The sequence below is a fragment of the Melopsittacus undulatus genome, chromosome 1, assembly GCF_012275295.1.
Source record: "Melopsittacus undulatus isolate bMelUnd1 chromosome 1, bMelUnd1.mat.Z, whole genome shotgun sequence".
Taxonomy (NCBI): domain Eukaryota; kingdom Metazoa; phylum Chordata; class Aves; order Psittaciformes; family Psittaculidae; genus Melopsittacus; species Melopsittacus undulatus.
This window is the reverse complement of record NC_047527.1, coordinates 84138363-84165009: the sequence shown is the minus strand read 5'-3', so window position 1 is coordinate 84165009 and position 26647 is coordinate 84138363. Positions and strand designations below refer to the sequence as shown.

The 26647-nt window shown below is 43.7% G+C and overlaps 1 protein-coding gene across 1 annotated transcript in view; it reads right to left on the bottom strand.

Annotated features, from left to right (window-relative positions):
- The window catches only part of PHLPP1 (PH domain and leucine rich repeat protein phosphatase 1), a 140802-nt gene extending 117496 nt beyond the window's left edge, over positions 1-23306 (bottom strand). The window contains exon 1 of the mRNA XM_034062961.1: positions 21938-23306. Coding sequence (XP_033918852.1) covers positions 21938-23306 — 1369 coding nt within the window. The remainder of the gene's footprint in view (positions 1-21937) is intronic.
- Between the last annotated feature and the right edge of the window lie 3341 nt (positions 23307-26647).

Below are 26647 nucleotides of genomic sequence, written 5' to 3'. Positions count from 1 at the left end.
CGGGGATCAGTACTACACATCTCTTTGCCCTGTTATACATAAAACACCTTAACCAATGCTGCCTTAGGACAGCATTTCTTTCTAGTTTTTGCAATACAGTTCATCATGGAGATGAGCGAGGACAAACGACAACATAACACATACTTGCCTTTTTCTTTTCTTTCCTTCTCTCCGCCTTTCCCTTCTCCCTTCTCTATCTAGCCATCCTTCTGGGAGAATACACAGAACAGAATATATCCAACAGTGCTAAATGTAAGTACCCCAACATGCTTCTCACTATGGTTCAGACAGAGAAAGAAAGAAAAACCTTCTTAAATCTCTCAGGATACATCTGCCTTAAATGTGAGCAAGCATATCTGATTAATATAATAACAAACCATTTTTAATTTGCATTTTAAAATACGCATTTGACAGCAAACACTTTCTGCTCTGGAAGTCAACTCTGTGAGAGCATTTTATCAGCATGTCAAACAGAACTGCCGCAAAAGGTGTTACATATACAACACTATTTAGTAACCAGTAAACTTAAACAAGCTGATGAATTTTAGATAAACCTTAACAAATACTGACCAAAGTTAGGCTGTTTTTAATCCCTCCCAAAAAAAGTCCCCATGGCACTAATACCAGCCAGGTACTTAACTGAAATATGTAACTCCAAAAGATCTAATAGATCTAACAGAGATGACTTCTTACTGCCGAAGAATTTTCTATCTGGTTCTCTGCTTTCTTTTTCAGCAAGGAAGGCCAGAAGAACCTTGTCCTCTTAGGGTCTCCCAGGAAAAACAAACAGACCAAAAAGCGAAATGACCTTCTTCAAACTTTTCAGCCATCTGCACAGTGGAGAAACAAGTGAGAAGTACAAGTACCAGCAGCAGTGCAAAATGCTTCCTTGTCTGTTTGGTTGTTTTTTTATATCATGCCAATTTCTCCTACCTTTGAATCTTTTCTACAGAGTTCTGCATCCAAAGTATGCCAGGAGATATGTCAACATGATACTACCACTACTGTGCAAGTTACCCTGAAGCGATTCTCTAATCTGCACCAAGTGCTATTCTGGAGAAGAGCAAGATGGATTCTTTTGTTTATGCCTGGAGCTTAAGTCTTTAAAAGTTATGCAAGTGAGGGCATCCAGGCTTAACCTTCAATTTTTGTGTTTAGAAGTGCAGACTTCTTTATTTCAAATTCCTCCATGTCACTAGTTCATTTTTTATTGTCATTTAATAATTTTGCAAATGCTTTCTCTAGGTGTAACACATCATCCAATACTCTATAGTAACAAAATCTTCTGTAGAGTTAAACTTATTGCAAAACACTAACTACACAACTAGCAAACCTTCTGTGCAAGGTGACAATGCAGCACCTGGAGTGAGAAGGAAACATTAACTCTCTCCTTGATGAGTTTCTTAGCAGTAGGAAGACAAGTTCCTTTCACCCATCATACTGATGCAGTTCCCTCTGTTCCTCTGTTTTAGATGTGCAACCTTTATACACATTCATATGATCGCTATATAAAAAGCCCAACCAACAGAAGCATCTCAAATGTGAAGCAAAGACAGTGAATTTTGAGGTCTAGTTTATCCCTTTTGTATCCTACAAGAGCTAGCCACTGAACTGCATGCAACTTGTCTTTTTTTTCAGCACCCACACTTTAAAATTAACAATGGTGAAGGAGCCTTATGTTACAACTTTTTTCTTTGTTAGTGCTAAAATCAATTATCATACTTAACATAGAATAAGTGTACATGCATTACTAAAAGCCTGTGGATTGGACAGTATGCAGTAGGAGATGTGGGAGGACACTCACTGAAAAAAGTTATCATGTAAATATTTACACATTTATTTTTAAGAAGGCTTAAGTTAGAAACCTGTGGGAATTCAACAACTGCTGTAGATAGAGGCAAACTCCCCTCAAGAACTTCAAAAATAAGATTTTTGAGATGTTTTCAAAACGTCATCACATCAGTACCATCTGATTTTGCAATCACCATCATATAAAACCTTTTTAGTAACAAAATGCACATGCACAATAGAGCACAGTTAGACACCGCTATTCATTGTTCAGCTATGCTAAAGATGTCCACTGGCACAGGTAATAGTACTGACACTCATTTACCTTAAAATTTCTCTATAGCCCCTATGTACCAATACTGCAAAAAGGAGATGATGAGAAGCACTGCCTGCTAAGCACTACACATCTGACCCCCTCCCAAACATGCTTTTCAGATGCAGTGTCTTACAGACATTAGGATGGAAGAATTTGGCTATGGAAGGCAACCCTACAAGTGTCATGCCCCAGTGAGCAGCATCAGACAAATGATGACATGCAACACCAACTGCACTGAGCTCAACACCAGGTACCACTTCTGGCTGATTCTGAAGCAAGGTCTTGTTACTGAAACTGGAGAAACAAAAGGGGGGGGGGGAATTCCTTTATTTAAAATAAATAAATAAATAAATAAGTAAATCTGCTAACATCCAAAATCTAAGTTAAAAAAAAACCAAACAAACAAAAAAATTACTGTTTATTAGTCCACAACAGAGAGGAAAAAGCTATGTTAACAGAGCACAGAATTATTACATCACCACCACAGCAAAAATCAAGCCAGCACTGCCGCAAACACCGAGTCTGACATACCAAAATCCCTCTTTCAGAAGACTTACCCCATTGCCAGGTATTTCTACAGGATGAAAGAAATAACAAATAATAACAAGATTCCTCAAGTCACAGATGATGTAAATTTTACTTAACCATGCCTGGCAGCCTAGTAAGCACAGGACAGTGTGTTCTCTTTTTAACGGATACCCAGAAGAGCCGAGCAAAAAGCCTCAGCTAAACCTAGGCCTTAGGAAAACGGTTGCTTCAAGAAGTCTTCTGTAAGAAATGTAACAGAGCACTGTCTTCAGTACAGAAATCCCCTGGAAGGAAGCAGATTTCATTCTCATGCTGCCCAGACCAGCCCTTTGGCACTCAAGGGTCAGGTTTCCCCAAAGCTGTGTGAACAGTGACAGACTCCCCAGAGCCTCCAAGAACTGCCACTCAGGACAGCACTCAAGATCTCTTCAGAAATAATTACAATAATAACAACAACCATTATCATAGAATCATAGAATAATTAGGGCTGGAAAGGACCTTAAGATAATCTAGTTCCAAGCCCCCTGCCATGGGCAGGGACACCTCACACTAAACCATATCACCCAAATCATCAAGGACCCTTCCCTTGCTGTAAACCTTGTCACAAACTATGCTCCATTATTAAAAATTACTATTTTTTGATTAAATAGAAGAACAGATAAACCTTTTTAACAGGTAATAAGGCAATGGAGATGGCAGAGCAACCTGCACCACCTTTCCCTCCAGCAAATTCTATATTTGCTCTCTGCATCCTCCCTTGTCTGCCCTTAAAACCACTACAATGGTCATGCCCTTGCCTATGACTGCATTTGTTTTTCTTCCGCAGTAGAAAGTACACAGTGCCAAAAGCTGTGCTAAAACTCCAACAATCAGAAATATTTAATCTCAGTAATCTAGATAATTGCCTCTGAGCATGAAAGCAATGCTCTGAAGTCTGATTAAGGTTTAACATGTACAAAAATTAGAGTAACATACTGGATCAGCAATGTTTACCTATCCTGTTATGATTTTAGGCAGAAACGAAGTTTAAAGATGTTACAAAAGGACTTCTTTCCTTTCTGTTTTATTAAAGACTTGATGTAATTTCTGCCTTTCAAACCCATCCCCCCTCCATTTTTTTTTTCTAAATTTTACATTTAGACTCTTTTAAGCACCCAAATCTATTTTTTTTTTCAGGCAGAAGGGAAAGGAAGGGCAGGGTTCAAGCAACAACTTGATTCCTCAGCAAATTAAGACTCTGGAAAAGTGCTCCAGTGATTTCTTGCAACTAATCACACACTGGATTAGAAGGTAACAGAAGGTTTTATTAAAACAGAAGATTTGCAGCCACTGAGGTTTTAGATGATTTAGCCTAGCAACTTGCTAACACTAGAGGTTCCAGGATCAGGACCACATGAAGCATTTGTGTTAATACTCTCAACCTGAATGCAGCTCTGGACTGACAGTACAGTCCATTAAAATAGAAGAATGCTTGACTGCTTTATACAACTGTGTGGCAGCACAGCACTGTGCTCAGCCGATTCATGGGAAGGTTTACTCAGAAGACAGATGATGCTGTTGCTTGCAGCACTGCCCAGGCACACACTGCAGAAATCAAAACGCTGCTGCTCTTGTGACTTTCCATCATGTAAGAGTCATACACAGTGGGGGGATTTCCACATCACAGGCATGTGGTTCCATCACCTTCCAAGAGAGTACTCCCCACAGAAGGACACCAGGTTTCTGAATGCGCTACAGAAAACCCCAGTCAGGTGAAGCTTGGGTAGAGCTCAGGACAGCAGCAGCAGTGATGATGCAACAAGCAACAAGCAGATGCACTGAACATGACACAAGGACACAAAACCACACACACACACTCCCCCCATGCAAATACAGCTTGCGAAGGGCAAGTCAGCTAAGGCAGAACAGGCTTTTACAACATTTTCCTCCTTTTTATGCAAGCAAGGAAGTTGGCTTTTCATCAGTATCCCTGTGACTTGTAGGAATCCTTCTGTCTAGGTGCAGAAAGACACATCATAGATAGGTTGGGTGAAAAGCTTCAGTACAGAATGAAGTTAGCACTCAGGCACTCTTGGGACAATGGATTTCAGTGCTTGTATTTGCAACAGTCAAAGGTGAACAGTGTGTATAGCCTAGAGAGGTTATTCTCTCATCACACTCATGCTTTACCAACGCCATCAGGAATCTACCTTGCTTGTGGCTGCCACTGCCTTGTCAAACCATCATGTTTCCCCTTTCACAAGGGGCCATCAAAAAACACTACCTTGTCACCTCTATTTTTCTCCTGTTCAATTGCTCATGAAGATAGAATTACCTCTTTATTATTATTGAGAAATGCTTACTGCTAGAGATGAAACATCAAAAATTAAAGGGAAGAGGGGGAAAAAAAGCCATTCACCATTTCCGCCCCATAGTTTCAAGATCAGAACTATGGAAGAAATGTGTGTGCTAAAAACATTCATGCTTACAGTTCTCAGCAACATGGAGGGGACAGGACCAGGCACCACGAACTTCATTATCTAGCCCAGACCTTCACTAAATAATTTCTCATCTCAAAATACTTAAGCAAAAGTTAAATATCATTTGAAAAGCAGACAATATGGTGCATCCACTAGGGCTGCCTACACCAATCCTTCCCCCCACAAAATCATGTAGACCAAAAAGACACAGCACTGTTGTAAGTTAAGTTTTATCCTGTATGGACACAAGAATCCTAGGCCAAATTACAGTTCCAACTAAACCGGTGTCTTTCATACTCATAAAATGCGAATACTGAAGACCAGTGGATGAATATATGCCTGTAATACTGTACTTTCCAGCTTTCAGGTTGAAGTAGAAATATCAAAACATCTTCAAGAAAGGTACAATGCAACACCTACAAGGTTTTAATCTCGCAAGGAAACTGAAGAAATTAAAGAAACTTGCCAGATAACAGAACATAACCTCCATCTGACTGTCCTGATTTGCACCAACTGCTAATGGTTTGCACACTACACTCTTGCAAAGGACAGTGCAACGCTGACATTAAAAGTAAAACAATGGCAGATAGCCATTATCACCATAATAAAAGTGAGTCTAAGAGCTTACTAAGTTAAACAGGAGCAGAGGGAAATTCCAAAGCCTAATTTTATCCTCTTAAGTATCTAGATATATAGACATGTTTGCAGAAATATTTTCCATTCACATGATGGCTATAGCATTAATTACTGACTATCTTACAACATTCTGCTAAACACATGCACACTGACAAGTTTAATCTTACAAAGGCATATGTTTCAACAGAACAAAACTGACACCAGGGATGGTGAGGAAAGGAGACATGTAACAAAGGCTTTCATTAAAACCAAGACATTTTTATGGGTGAAGCTCATCCAGAAAGAAGTCTTTGACTGCAAGTTTACCTGTGTGATGGATCATTAACACCAGGTTGGAAAGGCAGGGGGAACACCACAATCTTATGGAGACTGGTACTTACAGGTGGTAGCATGTTCCATAGCATGCTGTGGCAAATGCTCAGCTTGCTTATATATGCCAGAAGCTAAACAAAAAGACTTGGCATTACAGGAGAAAGGGTGACTCTTCAGCATTTGTCTACTCACAACTCACAGCTAGGAGGAGCAACAGTATAATTACGCATGTTCAAACAACCCATTTTGTACCAGCAGTCATTAACTCACCATAAAATGCTACAACAATAAAAAAAGGGAAGGCAATTACACTTCCAGTGTGGCCCAGCTTTCTTCTTACAATAAAGACTTTCAAAGATAATTACTTTCTCTTTAACATTTTTTATTCTGAAAGCAGAAATAAGCTAATTTAAGAAGTTAAATTTCTCTCCAATTTCTCTATTTCTCCATTGTCCACTCTGCTCCAACATCAACCTGTCGCTTTATTTCTGAGTGATGCCAACTCACTTCTTGGGCTGCCTGGCAGCAGGAGGTTTAACTTGTAAACCTCCCCATAACTGACATATTGCCCTACCTCCACTACTCAAGAACATGGGAAACAGCTGATGCTATTTATCTTCATTTTGCTGAAGACTTTCACAAGATGTTAAAAAATAACAGAAAATCAACCTTGAAGCAAATGTGCATTTCCATACATTTTTAGTCCTGTTATTAAAGTGGGTTCACAAAATAATTTTAATTAATAACCTCTTAAACTCTGAAGACCTTCAAAACTTACATATGATATGTAATTTTAATTACACATACAGGCAAGAAGGTTTTTCATATAAATCTCTAAAAAGCAAAGCTGTCACAGTACTTTTACAGCTTCGAATAGTAAGCTGTTTCAAAAAGGAAAAATCTGCCATAGATATTCAGCACCATTACTTGTAATACAAAACAAATCAAAACGCAGTTCTACAGTAAAGGAAAAAAATCGCAATATGAAGAGTTATCCAACAGCCGTAATTTTACACTCCTTGTTTCCTTGTTTTTGCTAGAACAATCCAGACATTTGGCATTACTTTCACACAGTTGCACGTGTAGTAACATGTGCCATAAAATCCATACGTAAATGTTCTTAACAGACTGTGATTCCAAGAACTATGGCACCTTCAGAAAACTACTCATACTCACTGTCAGAGTATAAGAGCAATGCTTTTCCTTATAGAAATTACAAAGGAAAGGAACATTACTCAACAACCCATTTCAGTTTTCAGAACAGGAAGTTGTAGGACAACATCAGAGTAGCAAATTAAGTCTTGTAGCAAGGGAATCATTAATTCCTATTCATGCCACAATCCCAACAAAGGCAGAATCTTATAAAGGTGATTACTTAGCCTTAAGGTAATTATGTTTAAAACATTATTTCTAAGTGGACATCTGCTTGCAAGTTTATATCACAGAATAAAATCATGTACTTCAGTGCATCCTATGAACCTGAGAGATGAACTTTGCGTTTCCCACCTCCAATTCAGCTTGCAAGTGAAATCTGTTAGATATAGCTCACACTGTCTACATAAAAAGGTTTTCAGATATGGACTTTCCTGCTCAGTTACCAAATGGTGTATATGCACTGTTCGGGTCAAGCACCTCTCTTTCCATTTAGCAACAGAGGATCAGGCACAGTTTACAATGAACACTAACTCTGAAGAAGAGTCTGTATGATCCAAATTCTGTTTGTTTGTGTGAAAATGCAACTTTGTCAAATAGCTGCTATACTCACCCTAGATGGCTGCACACTTCCCACAACACATCAGCTATACCAGAAGAAAACCCACACCGAGAACGCACTTTCCTTTCTCCTATGCAGTTTCCACATGTCAATTATGCCTACTGCTGTGGTATCTAGTTATAAAGATTAGATACCACAGATTAGAGATGTGGAACAGTTCCTGGGAAGCAAAATGAACGCTTAAGTTTGCAAAGCACTTTGTACTTCCTGTCTACTCACTCTGATTTAGTCCTTACTTTCTCAGTTTTGTTTCACCTCTTGTCCTATCTCTACCCTTCCCTTGAACCAAAGGAAAGCCACTGTTACCAGTTTCCCCCTCACCAGGCAGTAAATACACTTCCTCCTCTCCTCCTCGAGAGAGCACTAGTAACAGTCTGTAAAAGGAGATGAACGTATTGGCTGGAGTGTTAAGCAGAGGATGAATTATTTAACCTGAGCAAGTACAAGCAGCCAGCTACCACATGCCAGAGTAAAGTTTTCTTCATCAAACTCGATACTCCAGAATATATGATTACATGTGCTAACAAAAAAGTATTGGCCTGACCCTGTTCAGACAAATCCTAACATACCAAAGTATTCAGCTATCTCGGGGCTGTGGACTGTGAACTTCTCATGATTCTTTGCTCTTTCTCAAGAGCTGCCAAGTGTATAAACATTATTTACTCACAGATTAACAGTTGGTAAATTGGTCCCAGGAATCGCTGAAGAATTTTCCTTATAACCATTTCCCTTGCCTTAGAAGAAAACAACAAAAAAACAAAACCAGAAGCCAACCACACAACGCCTTCAACCACCCCAACCCCCCAACCCTGAATGAATGTGAGAACTTCCTGCACTCAGAACAGCATGAATAGACCTGGCAAGTAGTCAGGGAGATAGTACAGGCCCATGAATGCTCTGAATTCAGCTTCTGTGCTGCCGCTAAATTAAAGGAATTCAGGAGCCTCACAAAGGCCTGGTTATTTAATTATATTATAAAATAAAAGGCTGAATCTATTAGACAGCATACGAAAGAAACCCTTTCCCCAGTGCCTGTGCAGAACAAGCAGCCCCAGTGACTCTGCCCAGCCTTCTTTCCCCCTCACCCCGGGGTGATGTCACCACCACGCTGACAGCAGCCACAGCACAGCTCTGCTCTACCTGGAGGCAGGAGCCCTCGCAGCTTCATACAAACCGTGCTGCTCTACCACATCTTTCTTCTTCTTACCTTTGCTATTCATTCATCAGGAAACTCGTGACACTTGCAAGAAAGCTACAACTGTATTTACCTTCAACCCCTGATTAGACACACTCACACTGCAGCATTCAAATCCCCTTTTCACTCCCAGCTGCCTTCAGGAAAAACTAAAGCACACACGTTAAAAAGAATAACCACCACCAGCAAAGTGAGATGACAAAACATCTACTTTTTTTCCAATCATGTGCTACCTTCCCTAACCCTTGAATTAGCAAGGAACAAATGCACTCAGCAATTTGCCTTAAGAGATCATCAGGAAACAAAACTGAAGCAGCTTCCTCTGATTGAGGATTCTGATGCTCACCAAACCTCTCAACAGCCTGACAAACATGCAAGAAAATGGATGGGGTGAGAACAGCACATAGAAGGAAAGATCAAAGTGACCCACAGCACAGTGTACTCATTTTTACAGCTCAACAGCCCCACTTATGAATCAGGCACTCAGCCTGTTACACGTGCCACCTCCACCAATACCAGCACCTCATCATCCTTGTGCCTTGCCACAAAGGTGACAGCCCCCCATCAGTTCAACTCACAGTGAAATGTTCAGATTTAGTGGCCATGCCTACGTGGCTTAATGAGACCTATAACTAGCTACTGCCATGCTCTTTACTAAGAGGAGAAACAAATATGCACAATCAAAGCAAAGCAGCCAGGCATGCCTGCCTGCAGACAGTCCCATGGGGGTATATTCTCCTAAGCCTCAGTTGCCAAAAGAACAACAGTAACTCCAGCGCAGACAGGCAAATGCCCAAGAGAATGCGAGAAGACAAAACAAGATGTTTATGTATAAATGGTAAGACAAGGTTTGCCTAATCTTTCATTAGGGAAATAAGGATATTGCCCTAACTCCATGCCTCTTGTCAATGAAGATACTGATAGAAATTTCTGCTACACAAAGGTTAGTGGGTATTAACTTTACAGCACAGCATTTGTTTTGGTATGGACAGCATCTGCACTAGGTATGAAGGTTAGACATTAGTCTCTGTCTTTGAACGACTCCACATGTTGTTGCAAAGGAGTACAGCCATGTCTACAGAGAAAGGCTGAAAGGATTTTCAGCTGTGTACATGCCCCAGACATTCAGAAAAGTTAGTGGATGTGAACAATAGAGACCTAAGCAAAAGTGAAACTTGGCTGAAAAAAGCCAGTGCAACGAAAAAACCCATACAGAGCCAAGGGATAATGGCCAATGGACTTTTCAAAGAGTGTCAATTAGCATCTCTGATTCAGGCTTGCCAGTATGCACAGCATCCAAACAAACTTGCAGTCACAATACTATGTCTCAAAAGGCAATTCATCAATTCTTAAAACTGAATACAGTTAAGAACCTCAAAGAATGAAGACAATGCATAGGCACAAGAAGAGTGCACCCTCATCAAAATTACAGCTGTTCTTATTTTACGAGTGACAAGTACACATACACACTCCTCTGCTGGACAGATGTCTGCACACTGAGTTCCCAGAACCTGCCTACAAGGAATCCATCCTTCTCCAGGGCTACAGGAGAAGACTAGACTTGCCCTGTACCCATCTCCTTAGCAGCACCATCCTTCACTAATCAGAAAGGACAACGATTGCTGCCTTTTGGTTTGTTTTTGTTTAAACCTGACCAGTTGGACAGAGCCCTGGGTGACACAGTGTAGTGCAGAGTCCATGCCCCTGCTGGGGGGGTGGAGTTAGATCTTAAGGCCCCTTCCAACCCTACCTATTCAATGATTCTATGTCTAGCTAAGCTGGTGACAAGAAGCAGTGCCAAATGCTGAATCTCCTCCACATTTGCTGTGCATATTCCTAAAAAGCATAAGCCTTACAGATGCGCCACATCTAATACCACTGTTTACAGTTCAGTCTAATGTGAAGATTCAGTACTCCCAGTTCTAGGTTCAAAGGCTCTTTTACTGTCAGCTTATGCAAGATTAGCCTTTTTCTTTCATAACCAGTTCACAAATTATAGACAAGGACTTTGAGAACATTATGCAGGCCACAACCTTTGCCTCTTAAAATCCTACATTTGTAAAAGATGCACTGCTGGGTGAAGAACATGCATGTGACACAGGACTTTATTAAGACACAAAACAAACAAAGCAACCAAAAACCTTTCAGATGCTTGTTTCTGCAACATAAAGGTACAATATACCTTAAACCTCTTCAAGGGTCTGCTCTTTTTACCTCTTTTGACTACACCATTGCCTGATCTTACACTGTTCATACAGACGCGGCAGTTTGTTATAGCTATGTGCTGTGACTTTCTGGAGAGCATTTTGCTTATCAGTTCTTGCAGCCATGTTAGAATGAATGCTCTTCTCCACAAGTAATGAATGCAGTGGTACTGTTTCAAACATAGCCCTTTAGATATGGGCAGGGTGGAAGACAGACACAACACCAAAGATTTTTACTGATAAATGGGCATTTTGGAGAAAACTCCAAAATCTTCAAAGAGACAACTAAAACTATACAAAATGAATGAGTGGAAAACGCAACCAAGAATGCCAAGAAGCCGAGGGAAGAAGTGAATTCAGCTGCATATTCTATGTTTAAAGGACCTGCAGCTGACCTGCGCTTTGAGATCTGCTGACAGTCTCAAGACAGCGCAGTTTACAACTAAGTTGACAAATCTACATTCTCCCACTTCCACAGAGTAAGAAAGTAATCAGTTATTTGCCAGGATCTCAAAATACACTTCCTGTTAATGCAAAACTGAAGCAGCATGAAGTGCTGAAACTGCTCACCATCCAGTAGAGCACTATACAAATGATCACACCAAACCAAGGGTTGCAAAGTAAATGTAACACACAGCCCAGGCTCCAGAACACCATTTTCTCCAGAGAATTATTCTGACATTGACAGAAAGAATATGACTTAGTCCACTGCAGGCTACGAAGCACCTTAATCTTTGTACTATGATACCTAGCAATACTGATCAACATATTTGTCCTAGGTTTCAATTATGAAGGAAAAAGCTGAAAGTTGCAAAACAAACTAGGATATTTTATCACATGGAGTCAGAAAAGAAACCTTTCGAAACATTTTTCTTACAAGGGACACTTCCAAGATGGAATCTGTAAAGCAAAATGAAATAATGCACTCATTAGCAGGAATTAAAAGTTGTCATTTGATTAACAAGATTGAAGAGACACAGCAAGCAGTTCTCAGTGATACAGTCTAATCTAAGGGGAATGCATATACTAATACAGATGGTACAATTGTTCTGGAAGTTAAGAAATTGAAACACTTTCTGTATACAATAGTCTGAAATTTATCACATTGATCTTCAGTTTATTCACAGGGAATATAAAGACAACAGATTCTATTTCGGTTGATACAGACAAGGGACATGATTTTCATGCCAAAAAAAAAAAAAAACCCAACAAGAAGACAACTCAGACGGATACTTGAAAGAGTTCAGATTCCCATTTTCAGCCAGTCCTTTCTTTAATTAGCTAGGACACCCAAGACAAAAAAGTTATCTGCTTGCTCTGAAAGGACAAACTCTGGTCTACTTTTAACCACTGAAATTTTAATCCACACAATCACATTAGGAGCTCCACACTTTCATGAAGCACATTAAAAAATCCTCAACTCTGAAAAGGGAAGAAAGAAACCCACCTTTTGTATAATTACACATCACACAGCTTTCCACAAGCTACTGTTGGTCTTCCTCAAATGCTTCTGAAATTGTGTCCCCTACACATGTGATTAACTTCACTTTGAAAGACATGCTGTTTGCAACCTGCAAACTATCTTGCCTTTGTGTCTGTAGCCATGTAATACCAGAAGAAAACAAGAGCTCCAAACCTGTTAACTTCAGTACATTACACGTGCTAGCCTTCTTCCAGGTGTTCCACCACTTCATTCATTAGTTTTTGTCATTGACTTTTTTATTCCAACAGGCAAGGTTTATAGCATGAAAGCAAATATACGTAGATGCAGAAAGCCAGTAATGACACACAGTACTAGGTTGTTTCAGACATAATTAAGTTTCATAAATAAAATGACAGCTAACAGAGACTGTTAGCCCCTAGAGGTCTCCCACTAAGTAACACACAGTAAAAGGAAAAATATCCTCTATCACTTACAATTTGAGTCAATAATCATAAAATAACTGATGATAATAGATCACTGGTAGATCTGACCAATCATCTTCTGAGCAAGCAGGCTGCAGATATAATTAGGTTTGCTGCTTGCAGGACTCTTATCACAAACCCAGTGCTGCTACTTCTTACCTGCTTTAAAAGAAGAAAAGTTAGGGAGGATGAGACAGGAAGAAAAAGCAAGTATTTGCCTGAGAATAATAAAATGTCACTATATGCAATTCTGGTCAGAAAACTCACTGTCCACTGGAAACTTACGAGTTTCATGGTAGCTTTAAAACTGATGAGAGCTGCTTAAAGACCATCTGTGACCTATATGAAAGCAAAATTGTTGCCTGCAAGAACTTTCAGCTTTTCTGTACCATGTTTTTTTAAAGCAAATAATAGGCTGGACTAGGCACAGTTATTGTTCAAAGAAGCATGCAGCTTTCTGAAAGGAAAGGAGTTGGTATTATTCTCATCAACTGAAGGTGCCTGAATCACAGGTTTTGTTCTACCCTCAATGCTGCATCTGAAATTCTCTCCTCACCAGAGCACGTATTCAGAAAAGGAGTGGCCTGCTACTTATCTTAATTACAGGTCTTGCTATCTCTTTCTCTTTGGACACAAAGCTTCATAAATCGAACAAACAGGAAAAGAACCTGCTTTCAGATTACATAATGAGGTTTATGTAAATCGCACCTACAGCCTAGGGTCCTGAACTTCAAAGGCATTCCGGCTCCTCGTTACCCCTCCGATCATGGCCCACGGCTTTGTCTTTATTTAAATAAGCTGGCACGGCACTTGAAGTGCCTGCAGATGAGAGGAACCGGCTCAAGTGGCTATTATGGGGTTTGGAGAATTATTAATACAGTTCAGAGCCTAGTGAAGTTGGTTCAAAGATCCCTGTTATCATTGGACAAGACCAGGAAACAATTAATACCCTGCAGAGAGCCAAATTTACCCCTGGCTCACAAAAAATAATGTTGAGTTAAACCCTAAAAATCTTCCCCACTTAGACAATTTCATTTTCCTTCCACACCAGGAATTAGACTAGGTGAAATTGGAGAAAAAAAATCCCCTGAAACACAGTATTTTGCATCAAGATGTAAACAGTTATTCTCAGCCATCAAATCGAGGAACACACAGTTAGTTGGGCAATGCGTATTTTCAGCATCCCTCCAAACAAGTCAAAGCCAGCTGGAAGAAATTTTACTTCCCCATCCACAGAAAAAGCTTCAAAGAATAGAATGCCATGTTGCAAAATTAAATGACTTTTCACTCCAGGAGGTCTTTCTTCCCAATTTAACAGTTGTCATTTTTAAATGCAATGCTCTTCAAGGAACAATTTTTGCCTTCTAAATAACTGAGGGGGTAAGGGGAAGGCACACAAAAAACCCACAAGAGATTCGGCAACATTCCCATTCTTCCATGTATTTTAACCACAATCATAGGAGCAAAAAGTCTCAGCCATTAGACCCAAAGGGTCAGGACTAACTAAGTTAGCTGAACAGGGCAGCAAGAGGAATCCCAATTGTGGCAACTGGTATAAAGAATCTGGACTATCAGCTTACATAACTAAATGATTTTATGTGGCAGTGGCAGCAGCATGGAGGGGATGACCACAGCCATGGTAACTTAGGACTATGAACAGCAATCATTGCCAGTGCTTCTTTTTGAAAACACAAACACCAAAGCAGGTGTGCTAGCACAGGCACCACAGAAAACTGGTTTTACTCTTCATTCTGCCTACCTGCAACCCCGGGTAGAATTTCCACAGGATGCTGTGTTGTTATTCATTTATAACCCACATACGTCCCTCCATGCTGTTACGACAGCTGCTCCATTCCAACATTCCAAGTGATGCCTATTCTTTGCATGTAAGATTTTATCATATAACACACATATGATGAAAAGTAAATTAAGATTCAACTAAAAGATACCAGAAATAAAAAGACTTCAGCTTACAACCCTCCAGTACTGAACATGAATTCAGGATTTAACAGCAATCAGTAGGAAAACGTTCAATTAGAATTTGCCACTAGTTATTTTTGGAAAATGGTATCTATGTTAAGTTGCATGCTGGGCAAATGCCAGCCTAATAGGAAAAAAAATATTTTATAGCAAATACAAGTTATTTAATAGTGAAAAATGTAAAAATCATCCTCCCCAAATAGTAACGTTACAGCTAATTCAACAGCCCAGAAAAGCTAAAAGTCACAAAAAGAAGAAAACCAGGTACTTTTGAGCAAAAGATGAAGCTCATAGTCTAAAATTTTCACAGGAACTTTCTGACATGGAATTTGTAAAGCTTAACTACCTTCACTCTCACTGCCATGCAGCTGGAATTTTAACTTAAATTTCCAGTCTCACAGATGATTACCATGAGCAAGACACTATTGATTATTTTTCAAATTAGGATATTGTCTTCCTGTGAAGTTTCTTAATATCTTGTGTAGAGCTGAGTGTGTCAGAATTCCTGCCTTACAGCCAAATAGAAAAAAATTTAGATACCCATTTTTCAGTGAGTTGAAAACTTTCTAGTTGCTTACAAAGGTTGGATGCATTTATCCTAAACACCTTTGAGAAGGTTAAAATAAGCTGAAATTGCATGGCCAAGAGACAGAACAAGAGACTTTGGCACACCCCACCCATCCCTTTTACTTGGGTTAGTTTCCCCACCCAAACTGCAACTGACTCCAAGCATCAAAGTCTCTTGAAATCCAGTCTTTGGAAAGTAAATGCAACATTCAGTTCTCTGGGTCAAAGAATACAGTTATTACAGTATTAAAGGGCTATTTCAGACACAGAACTTTCCAGAGTGCAGATCCTCATTTGAGCAGAACTTCTAAAACAGAGCAATAACACTGAGTCAAGGGAAGCTGAAAACAGATTTATCTGCTCAAAAATGCCAGTGTGCCCCATTGCACAGGCAGTAAAATAATGGAACACTGAAGACTAAGTCAGTGTCTTTGCTTCTACTGCCCAAGTCAAACAGAAAGTCAGTCTTTGGTTTCTTTTTCCCCTAAATCAAAATATTAACAGCTTATTAAACAGCTAATTCAAAACAACCACCCCTTAAACACAGAGGGATGCAGAGCTGTAAGCATGCAAGGTACAGGCTCCCTCCAAGTTAAAAGGCTGAGTGTAACAAGTGGCACTCTGGGATTTCTACCTCTAAGCTTCTATTTTATTCAATTCTATATGCATATACTTTTCAAACTGATCTCAGACACAGCGTTTTTTATTTGCTTCTCTACCAGAGGATCCCTTAACGAAATCCTTCTTTATATTGTTTTATAAAAACTACAAAGCATTTTTTAGTAGTTAAGAGCTAAATACCAGTTGCTAACACTGTTTCAAATGAACGTTTCTCTATTTTTGTAGGTGCTATTAAGCAGTATCTTCCCAAGAAGCATGTAATGCTTCAGATGTGTAGCAGCCTGTCAGTGTCCTCACAGAACAGATGGATGTTTTAATTGCAGAAGGGCTTTTAGGTATACCAGCAGTTCTGTCATCAACAGGATGTTTACGCACAGTGCAAAACACAAAAAAAAACCCAAAAAAACGAAAGAGCTATTTAGGAAAATAGATGGTGAGATATAGAAAGAGGGATAGTATCAAAATATATCAAGAGAGAAGACAAGAGATTGCTGCATTCCAGCAGTGAGGAAATTCAGCTCCTAGTACCAATTTAGGTACTACATATTTAGTATATATAGTAACTCTTATGCACATCACAGTGAAGTCTCCCATGTTGGTACTTCACACGTACTTAAGTTATGGATGCTAGCCAGGAGCACAGCAGAATTTCAAAGTTGCAGAAACCGCTGTACTTCACAGCTGTCACATACCAAAGCTCAGCTGCGGTTTCACCAGCATTCCAGCATTATCTGCACGGCTCCTCCTGCCTAGGAGAGGCCTCTGTGCCCTCAGAGCCCCTGAAAGCTGCCTACCTTAGAAAGACCCCATTCCAACAGCAAAGAGATAAGCAAAGGGCTATGCATATGAACAGGTGGAGCAACCCAAAGGCGCTGAAGCCATTTTAAACTATCCAGTAGAATAGGACTAGACATTTCACTACTTTGGTCCTGCCAAGGATCAAGCTTGGATGTAAATGCACTATGTAAGTGAAATGAGACAGTTCCCCAAAATGGCAACTTTTAGGTATTACTTCTCTCTGCAGGAGATGCCAACACATAAAGGACCACAAGGTAAAAGGATGTACATCCAAGTCACATTAGCAATATAAAAAAAAGTCAAACAAATAAAGATCCTGGCAGACTTAGGTGATGTTTTTCCTTTTGGTCTCAGGCAAGTTCAGAGACTTCTCCTGTCCAACCACATCTGCAGAAAAACACATTCACATTAACGTGAATTAATTTGTTTCATGTTAAATAAGATACTGGATTTCAGAACTAAGTGTTCCAAAGGCAGCTCTTCACAGCATAGCTGTACTCCTACCCTCCATTAAGAAGCGGGTCTGTCCTTGGCATATTTCCCCCTCTTAAGCGGCACTCAGTCATCTTCAACTGAGTTTACCAATGCATTTAATCTGAACTGAGTTATTCACCAAGTAGCAAAACAAGCAGCTAGCAATTCAATCCGCGTTACATTCCACAAAGCCCAGCATTGCCAGGCCTACAGTGTTTTCATGTAAAATAAGCATCTAACACCATGTTTCCATCCATAAAGCTGGAAGTCTTAGCATGACCCCATCCAAGTGCACTTTTTAAAACACCCTAAAACAGCCAAACAATTGCTTAGACCACCAAAACTGATCCTGACACTTGATCTTCCTACCCTTACCTTCATACTGGACAGACTGAAATCTCTCATAATGAACTACAAAAAGGTAGCTGAACACATCTACACAGGTGTTTCTCCTCACAGCTTTCTAAAAGCTCCCATGATCTAAAAGAATCTCTTCCCAAGTAAAACCTGACAGCCAGCTGCAAAATCAACACCCCTAACTACATCTGGCATTTCTTGATATTCTGACTACAGGCAATCATCTACTGAAAAGAGATATATTTGATGACACCGTCAGGTGCAGAAGCCCCATGTCACATCAAGGAGCAGAGAAGTTAATGGTGAGAAAGTGCCAGAATCACAAACAACATCACCGTTCAGTAGTAAAACAAAAAAGCCTCAAGCGTCCATTGTACCAAACCAGTCTTCAAGATGAAGATGATACTCATGCTGCTTGTCATGCAGATGCTCCAAAACTCAGCACTGCATATATTTTTCCCTGTTCATTTCTGATCCCAAGTCTCAAAACAAATATGCAGTTTTACAGTTTTTAAATAACATGTACTAGTGTATTAGTCTGTTTTTCCTTCTACATGCAAATTATAGGAAAGTCTGGGCCACTGGGACTATTTGTGTTTTACAAAACATTATTTTTACACAGCAATAAGGAATAGTATAACTTGTTTGTGAGAAGCCTTTTGGATCACAGCCACTCTTATGGTTTTAGGAATAGTTTAGTAAGTCTGACCTAATCGGTCTCTCAGCGACAGTATCATGACTGTAATTGCACTATGGATTCCTATACAGTTCCATAACTCAGTAATGTAATATCTCAGCAGAAAGCTATTTAACCATACCCTTTTAAATAGAGATTAAGTATTTCAAACTTTGAGGTCAGTATCTTTTATTGAGACAGATTTCAACAGAGAACAGTTTACATGCATGACCAGCCACTAATGCCCAATTTTGCTTAAATTAATGTTACAGGGAGTAGGATCAGACCCTTAAAGCTGTAAAGGACTTTGTTTTACCAATTACATTATCTATTTTATGCTCAGAGTCAAGAGATTGAGAAATCAACCACATTCACACTCCAAGTAAGAAAAACAGGAGATACCAAAATAAGGATGCATTAATGCACATTCTGAATCAAACCAAGGCAATGTACAGGAAGCAGTTTTACCTTCCTAGTTTCACATTTTGGCTTTGAGATCTTTCTATATTTTGAATTCTGCATAAGAAGTACAGCTATCTCACTTACAGAATGTTTGGGGACCACTACTCGTTAAGAAAGCTGTGCTGCCACAGTAAAAAAGTCCTGATTCTCTGCAGTTCTAGCAATATTTTTTCCATCTGTATTTTCCAAATCCCACAACTAGAAAAATTACCAACCTACAGTAACCACTAAAATCATTGGGTGTATCACCTATCTACTTGGAATTTGGAATGTTAGGTTTACATACTGTATCTTCCAGTCTTAAAACTGTCTCTCCCCAGAAATAAAAAAGCCCAAGTCACCACTGTGCTCTCTTCTTCTCTCCCCACTCCAAGGGGATTAGGTGAAAGAATTCTTTTCAGAAGCGATGCAGTAAATCCAGCCTAGGTTTACGCCACTTTGCATCAGTACAAGACCAGGATCACCAAATCCTACTGAGACAGCTTGCAGGAAATTACAGGGATAGAGATGCTAGTTTTTCTCTACCCACTGGGACAAGCTAGGCTGTTTAAACCAATGAAGTCCCAGGCAAACAGGAAATCACTGTTTTAAAGCTTTCCTTAGGGTACGATCCTGAAGGATCATTTATAAAAAAGACACTTCTCCTAAGCAAAACACCCTCACTTTGGGGCCAAAAACCGCACCCCTTTCCAGTTTAATTTAATGGGTATTCTTTTTAAGTGTCTCCTTCCCTCTCTTTCATCTTCGGGGGTGGGGTGGGGAGAGTGGGGTGTGTATAAAATAAGGAAGCAGAGACAACTTGCCAAGACAGTTACATAAAATCAGTATGATTACATGTCAGTAATATTTTCTTAGCTGTTTTGGGTTGGTCTGGTACATTAGATGCTGCAACCATTCTGCTACAAGCACCTGATCACAGGTGTCTCAGTTGTTGATCACAGATCCCCTCAAAGAGATAAGGATTTCAAAAAAACACTGCACTTCTGAAGTACAGAAACATACTTCTTAGCATATGAACTTGCGTAAGAAATTTGCATTAATTTAACCTTATGTATGCTTATTGAAATACCTTTTACTTAGTAGCTACAAGGAAGTCCAAAATGCAGGAGTTACATTGGCAATCAAGTTAAGACACTGAAATACAGTTGGAAAGTCCATGTTTAACATACAGAATTAATCACCTAATGCATAAAAACTACATGCAAATGGGCTTAACTGTAAGACTTGGCCACGTTGACTGTTTTCCTCAGAACACATCCTGTTAGGAAAGGAGGCAAAGCTGTCCCATCTTAAAACATGTCTGTGCATCTCCAGCTAACAGTGGGACTGGAAATAAGGGCAGCAACATCTCTTCCATCATCACCTATTGACTTCCACCTTCAACAATGCAGCAGAGAAACATACAGACATCGCTATCTCAAAAAAAATATATATTTGAGCTCATTTCTAACTGTGACATACCTAACCTACTTCTGTCAATCCCTTGAACAAATACTACTTCTGCACTCGTTATGCTGGGGTCATTATACAACCGACCAAGAAATGTGAAGAAAAGCTGAACTGACCACTAGCCACCACTCCCACATTCCCTTCTGAAAACAGAAGGGCACTTATCCAGTGTACTGCTCTCCCTCCCACCCTGCCATTACTGCCTCTCTGACATTCAGCCGAATTCACTGGAGAGAAGGATCTCGGTATCGTTTATAGAGTTGAAGCACCGAATTATCACAGTTCAGTGAAGGCCCACTCTGCTCAGCCAACCCAGCAAGAGGATGGATGACATTTGCTACTTAGCTAACATGACCTTATCTTTGGATACCACATTCATCTATCTACTCCATAAGAAAACTTAATAGGTATTTGAACTCTTGGACATTAAACAGTTTCTCTTTCTTGAAGAGATGGACAGGACAGTTAAAAACCAAGGAGTTCCAAGATTACCCTAAGTATTTAATACAAACCAACTCAACTGACAAACAAGGTATTTTTAAAACCCTCTAAAACTGCAGAAGGTTGCATAATTACAACGTGGGAGCTAACTTTTCCATCCAATACTCCCCACATTCTGTACTGTAAGTTGTAACAGCAAAGCTGCATTTGAAAGCATTACAACGGTTCCGACTACCTTTTTCCCAAAGGCTATGTCCTTCCTGTACCTGTGCACTTATTGCCTTAGTCTCTCGGTGACATCCCATTACTCCAACAAAAGGGGCAAATGGATCACAAGTGCTAATAAAACGGGGAGTTCAGTATAGGATTCTGATGGCAGGAACTCACCATTCTGCACGTTCTGCACGGTGACAACCTATTTCCAGAGCAAAACTACGAAGAGCTTTCCCGCTCCGAAAGAGCCCGCCCTGCTCCGGGCTCCGTTATAAGGCAGTCTCGGAGCACAGGGCTCAACCCAAACCGAGAGCGAGCTGCCCGCATCCTGCGAGCACCTGAGACACCCTTTGGCCTCACAGCCCGGGCAGCGTCACGGGTGCGTTGCTCTGAGGAACAGCAGCAGATTAAGGCTGATTTAACCTCGAACGCCCAGTGACATTGCTGGGAAGGGAAAACAACAGAGAAGCGACCCTCGTAACCTCACGCCTTGAAGGGTGGGGAGGCTGCCTGGGTTTGCTTTGGGGCAGCCCGGAGCTCCGCAGCGTCCATAACCCCGCGGCATCCCCAGCAGCCGGCTCAGGGTAGCCCTGCCCGCCGCTCCCCCCAAGACCTCCCCGCACGCCCTCCCCACCCCCGGCGCGGCGACACCCGGGGGTCACCTGCCCCGGGAGCAGCCCCGGCAGAGGGGCAGCGCCCGCCCGGCCGCCCCTCACCGCGGCGCCTGTCTGATCCACGGCCGGGAATGGGTGGAAGGGCCCGCGCCCGCCCGCTCCACTCACCGGCGTAGAAGCGGATGAGGCAGCCGGTCTCCGAGTCCATGCCCTCCTCCTGCACCCGCCACAGGTCCCGGAAGCCCAGCTGGGAGAGGTAGTCGTTCTGGATCTGCAGCGGCTTCTCGTGGGCCTCCAGCCGCCGGCTGGTCTCCCCGTGGAGCTGCACGTACAGGGCGGGCGGCCCCGGCGGAGCGGGCCCCGCTGGCAGCTCCCGCCCGCCGGCCGCGCCCGCCGGCGCCCCCGCTGCGCGCCTCGGGGACAGCTCCCCCGGGCTAGGGATGGCCCGGCCCGGCCCCGCACCTGCTTCAGCCCCGTCGGGGGGCACCGGCTCCACCTCCAGCTCCTCCGAGGAGGACGAACCGCCGCCGCCGCCACTGCTGTAGGGATCCAGCCGGTCAGAGACGCTCTCGGCGCTGGGGCTGAAGCTCTCGGTGTCGGAGCCGGCCGGCCCCAGCTCCCCCAGGAGGGACGGGCAGGAGAGCGGCGGCCCCGCCAGGTACAGCTCGGCCGGCGGCGCCCCGGGGCTGAAGTCGGAGGGCGCCGGGCTCGGTCGGCCGCCGGCCGAGTCGCCCTCCTCGGCGCTGCCGCCCAGCGGCAGGCGGCCGGGCCGCGCCGTCGCCTCCCCGCGGTCTCCTCCGGCCAACCCGCTCCGTGTCCCCCGCCGGCTCCTCGGCCTCTCCTCCGGCTGCGGCCGCTGCCCCTCGGTAGCGGGCTCGGGCGGCACCTCAGTGGGGGCCGCAGCCGGCTCGGGCGGGGGCTGCTGCAGCGGCGGCGCGCCCGCCTTGCCCAGCACCCGCACCACGCTGCTGCCGCCCCGGTGGCCGAGCTGCTGCAGGCGGGCGGCCACCTCCGCCGCCGTGGTCTCCAGGGTGCAGAGCACCGGGCGCAGGTAGCAGTTCATGTGGCGCTCGTAGACGTGGACGCAACCCCGCTGCAGGTCCCGCCGCACCCAGTCCCGCTCCGGGGGCTGCAGGGGCTGCAGCTGCCGGGGCGGCTTCAGCAGCAGCGCCTTCCTGTCCAAGCTGCGGGTGCCCAGCGAAGCGGCGGGGGCGGCGGCGGGCGAGGCGGCAGCGGAGAGGTGCCTCTTCAGCCTCCCGCGCCGCAGCAGCAGCGAGTTAGCGTTGCCGGCCCCGCCGGGGGCCGCAGGAGTCCCGCCGGCCGTCAGCGTAGCAGGGGGGGCGAAGCCTCCGGCCACCCCTCGCCTCCGTCGCGGGCCGCCAGCCCCTTTGCCGTCCAGCTGCCCTCCGCCCGACGGTTCCACGCCGGTCTCCGCCTGGCTCCTCCTGCCCGGGGAGCCGCTCTCAGGCTCCCCCCGCCCGCTGCCCGCCGCCTCTGCCGACGGGGCTTCTCTCGCTTGCTGCTGCGCGGGCTCCATGGCCCGCGGGGCCGGGGATGCCACCGCCGCCGCCCTGCTGGGAGCGCCGCTCGGCGTCAAGAGGGGGGGTGAGCGGAGCGCGGCGCCGCGTCCCGTCCCGTGGATGGGGGGTCAGGTCGCGGCGGGGAGCATTCCGCCGGTGCCGGCTCAGCCCCGCTCCCCGCCTGTGGCGAGCGCCATTAGGGAGGCAGGCAGCGAGCGAGTGAGCGAGCCCGCCGCCGCGCCCGCCCGCGCCCCGCGCCTCATGAATATTAATCAGCCCCCGCCTCGCCACTGACTAGGGCCGCCGGGAGAACTGGGGAAGCTCGCGATGGTGACGACACCGCTCGCGCGGCGGGGAGGAGTCCGGCCGATAAACACAGCGTGACCGCGCCCGGGGCTGGGGAATGGCGGGGTCGCGCGGGGTTGATGGGAGTTGTAGTCCTGAGGCGGCCACGCCTCCTCCCCGCAGCCAGCCGACTACAGCTCCCGGCAGTGCCGGCTCACGGCGTGCCCGGCGGTTCTGCCGCTGTAGGGGTGATGGGAACGGTTCGCTCAGGAGAGGGTATCCCGGCGCCGTTGTTCAGCAGGCTTCTGGCCTCTCAGCCCCCACCGTGCCCTGCGCTAAGGCCGGGCGAGAGCCCGCTGACCGGCCAGGCGTGAGGGTGGGAGCGCGGAGTATGCTGGAAGTCACCTCCGTGACCCGGGGGAGTGTACTGACATCGCTCGTTACAGCATGCGGCTGCACCCGGTTTAAAGTTATTGCAGGACTTTGTCCTGTGCTGGGCGTTATATTCCTGAAGTCTTGTCAGAGGGTTTTACACCCCCCGCTGGTCAAATGAAACCCTGTGTGCGGCCTGGAGCGCTGAGGATGAGACCTGTGCATGCTGACCCTCGATCGGCGCCTCGCTGGGAGCGTCGTGCTTGGCAGCAGCGCTTGCTGGCTAATGGCCACCTGGCAGCGCACAGGAAATGGTTTTGCAGGGGCAGTGACCGTACCCATCCCGCTCTTTCCAATCTGACGTGTTCACCCGCTGGCTGTCTCAGCACAGAGCCCAGGCACTGAGCCCGGGCAACCTTCTCATCCAGGGAGGGAGATGCTCTCTTCAGATCCAAGATGGAGAGAGACATGGAAACCTGGATGGGAAATACATACACACACACATACACACTCTGAGAAAGAGCTGCTTTGTGAGCAGACTCACAGAGAAAGTTTCAGAGCTATTAGTCTGACTGTATTCCAGGGACTAAAGTTACTGTGACTACTTCTTGAAAATTGCTTAGAAGCAGCCATTAAATAGCAGCTATTTTGCCCCAAAGACGTGATTTTTAATTAATTTCTGAAAAGGGAAATTGCAATCGAATAAATTAAATTTAGCAGTGCAGAAGCGTGAGTTTTCATGCTGTAAGGACACCACACTACAGCATTTATTTGGGAAAAACTCTTATGCTCCTGGGGATGTTTCAGCTGAGTAATGCTGGCTGGGTAGGGCTGTAACTGCCTGAGATCTTTCCTTTATAATGCATTTTGTAAAATCACAGTGAAACATCTTGCCAGATAATTCATCAGAAATGCTATAGACTGCAATAAAGTGGGAGTTCTGGGCAATTAACCAGTTACATCAATGTCAGGGGTGATAAATCATGACTAAGAACCCTGAGATAAAACCTTAGAGAAGCATTATTTTTAGTCATTGGGGGGTATGAGAGCATACATAAAATATATGAAATAAAAATAAGCCAGAACCATAATAAAACTAAAGATTGCCTCTTAAAAACATTCCTCCGTGCATCCATGTTACTGTCATTGTACCCATAAAAGCAGGTGAAACACATAACAGAAAACAGGTATTCCTCAAGGAGCTTGCAATGGAAATATGTTACTACCTTTTAAAAGTTTCTATAACAACAAAGCTGATGTTGTACTTTTATATGGAAACCACCCACTTTCTGAACAGAACAATCTGTAATTATGGTCTGGTTGTGCAGTTCACTGGCCCGTATCTACAGTTACAATCACGAGCAAGAGCATCTTTGGAATTCCTGCTGTGTGAGAGGGCCAGGACCATGTCCAGAGCACAGGCTGACAGAATATGACGGAAACAGTTGGCCATTAAAACTTAAACTGATGCCCGAAACCTGCTTTTCCAGTAGCAGCACACAGCAGAAGTGCAGTGCTGAGTATATTGAGTTCTGGTTCTGGCTGCTTCATACATTCTGCTTTATTTCTACAGCTTTGCACCACCCTCATGCCACCTACTTCATGAAGGTTACTTCTCCTTATTTAAACATGTAAGAGAGATACTCTATGTGCAAACACACTCAGAAGAAGGAAAGAGCAAGCTCTAGGGACATTTTTAACAGTACTACTTGAAATTAAAACAGAGTTTCTATAAAACAGTTTTCCAGTCTTTTTCCCTTCTTTGGAGGAAGCAGGGAGAGTGAAGCTCTGCTTTCCTCAAATTGTTCAAATACCTGAATCTTCATGCACACACAGAAAAATTCCGAGAACACAGAGATTCTCCAGCATTACATAGGAACACAGAACCAAGAAGAAGACTTGTGGGACATCCAGTTTTCTCCCTTGTGCCTGGAGATAATCACATCCTACATGTTAGTGGGGTCTCTGTAACACTATAGAGAAACAAGTTGAATATCATTTTGAAATGAGCTGAGCTGATTTGTTCCCTAGTCTCACTGAAAGACTGTCCCAGGGCCACTTTGGCCTGTCTCAACTGCCCTTGACTGTCCCAGCTGCCTTTGCTGTTGTGAACTTCTTCCAGTTTTCAGCCTGAATTTTGCACTTGGGTGCCTATACCCATTTGCTCACATGCCAGCATTGTACTGCCCTTTGACTCAAATATTTTGTTTTTTAACTCCAGAATGTTTACCCCCAAGGTACTTATAATCAGCAATAGTATCCCAAGGCAGGCATCATATTTGCCATTTGATAGACTAAACACATTCTTTTTGTCTTCTCTTGTGAGATAGTCCACATAGTGTCGGAACACACAGTTAAGGTCATTTAAATAGCCTTGTGACAGATCCTCTGTGGGGTAGACTGGGGTAGCTCTAGCTCTGGATTTACACTGCAGGTTTTTGAGCCTGCACAGAGCAGCCACCATCTGCAATACAACTTGGAGACGTGGCTGGAGACCAAGCTGACCTGGCTCTCCTCTAGCCAGGCCAACTCACCACTGCCAGCAGCCTCGCTAATGAAGGCCTTTGTGCAATTAAAACACAAAGCAGCAGTACTGAAGTCCTGAGGGTGGGAAAATTGTTGGGTTTTTCACTGCCCTGTGAAATGTATTTGGGAGCAGAACACTGCCTCCAGCATCCTGAGTTGCGCCAGAAGGAGAAAA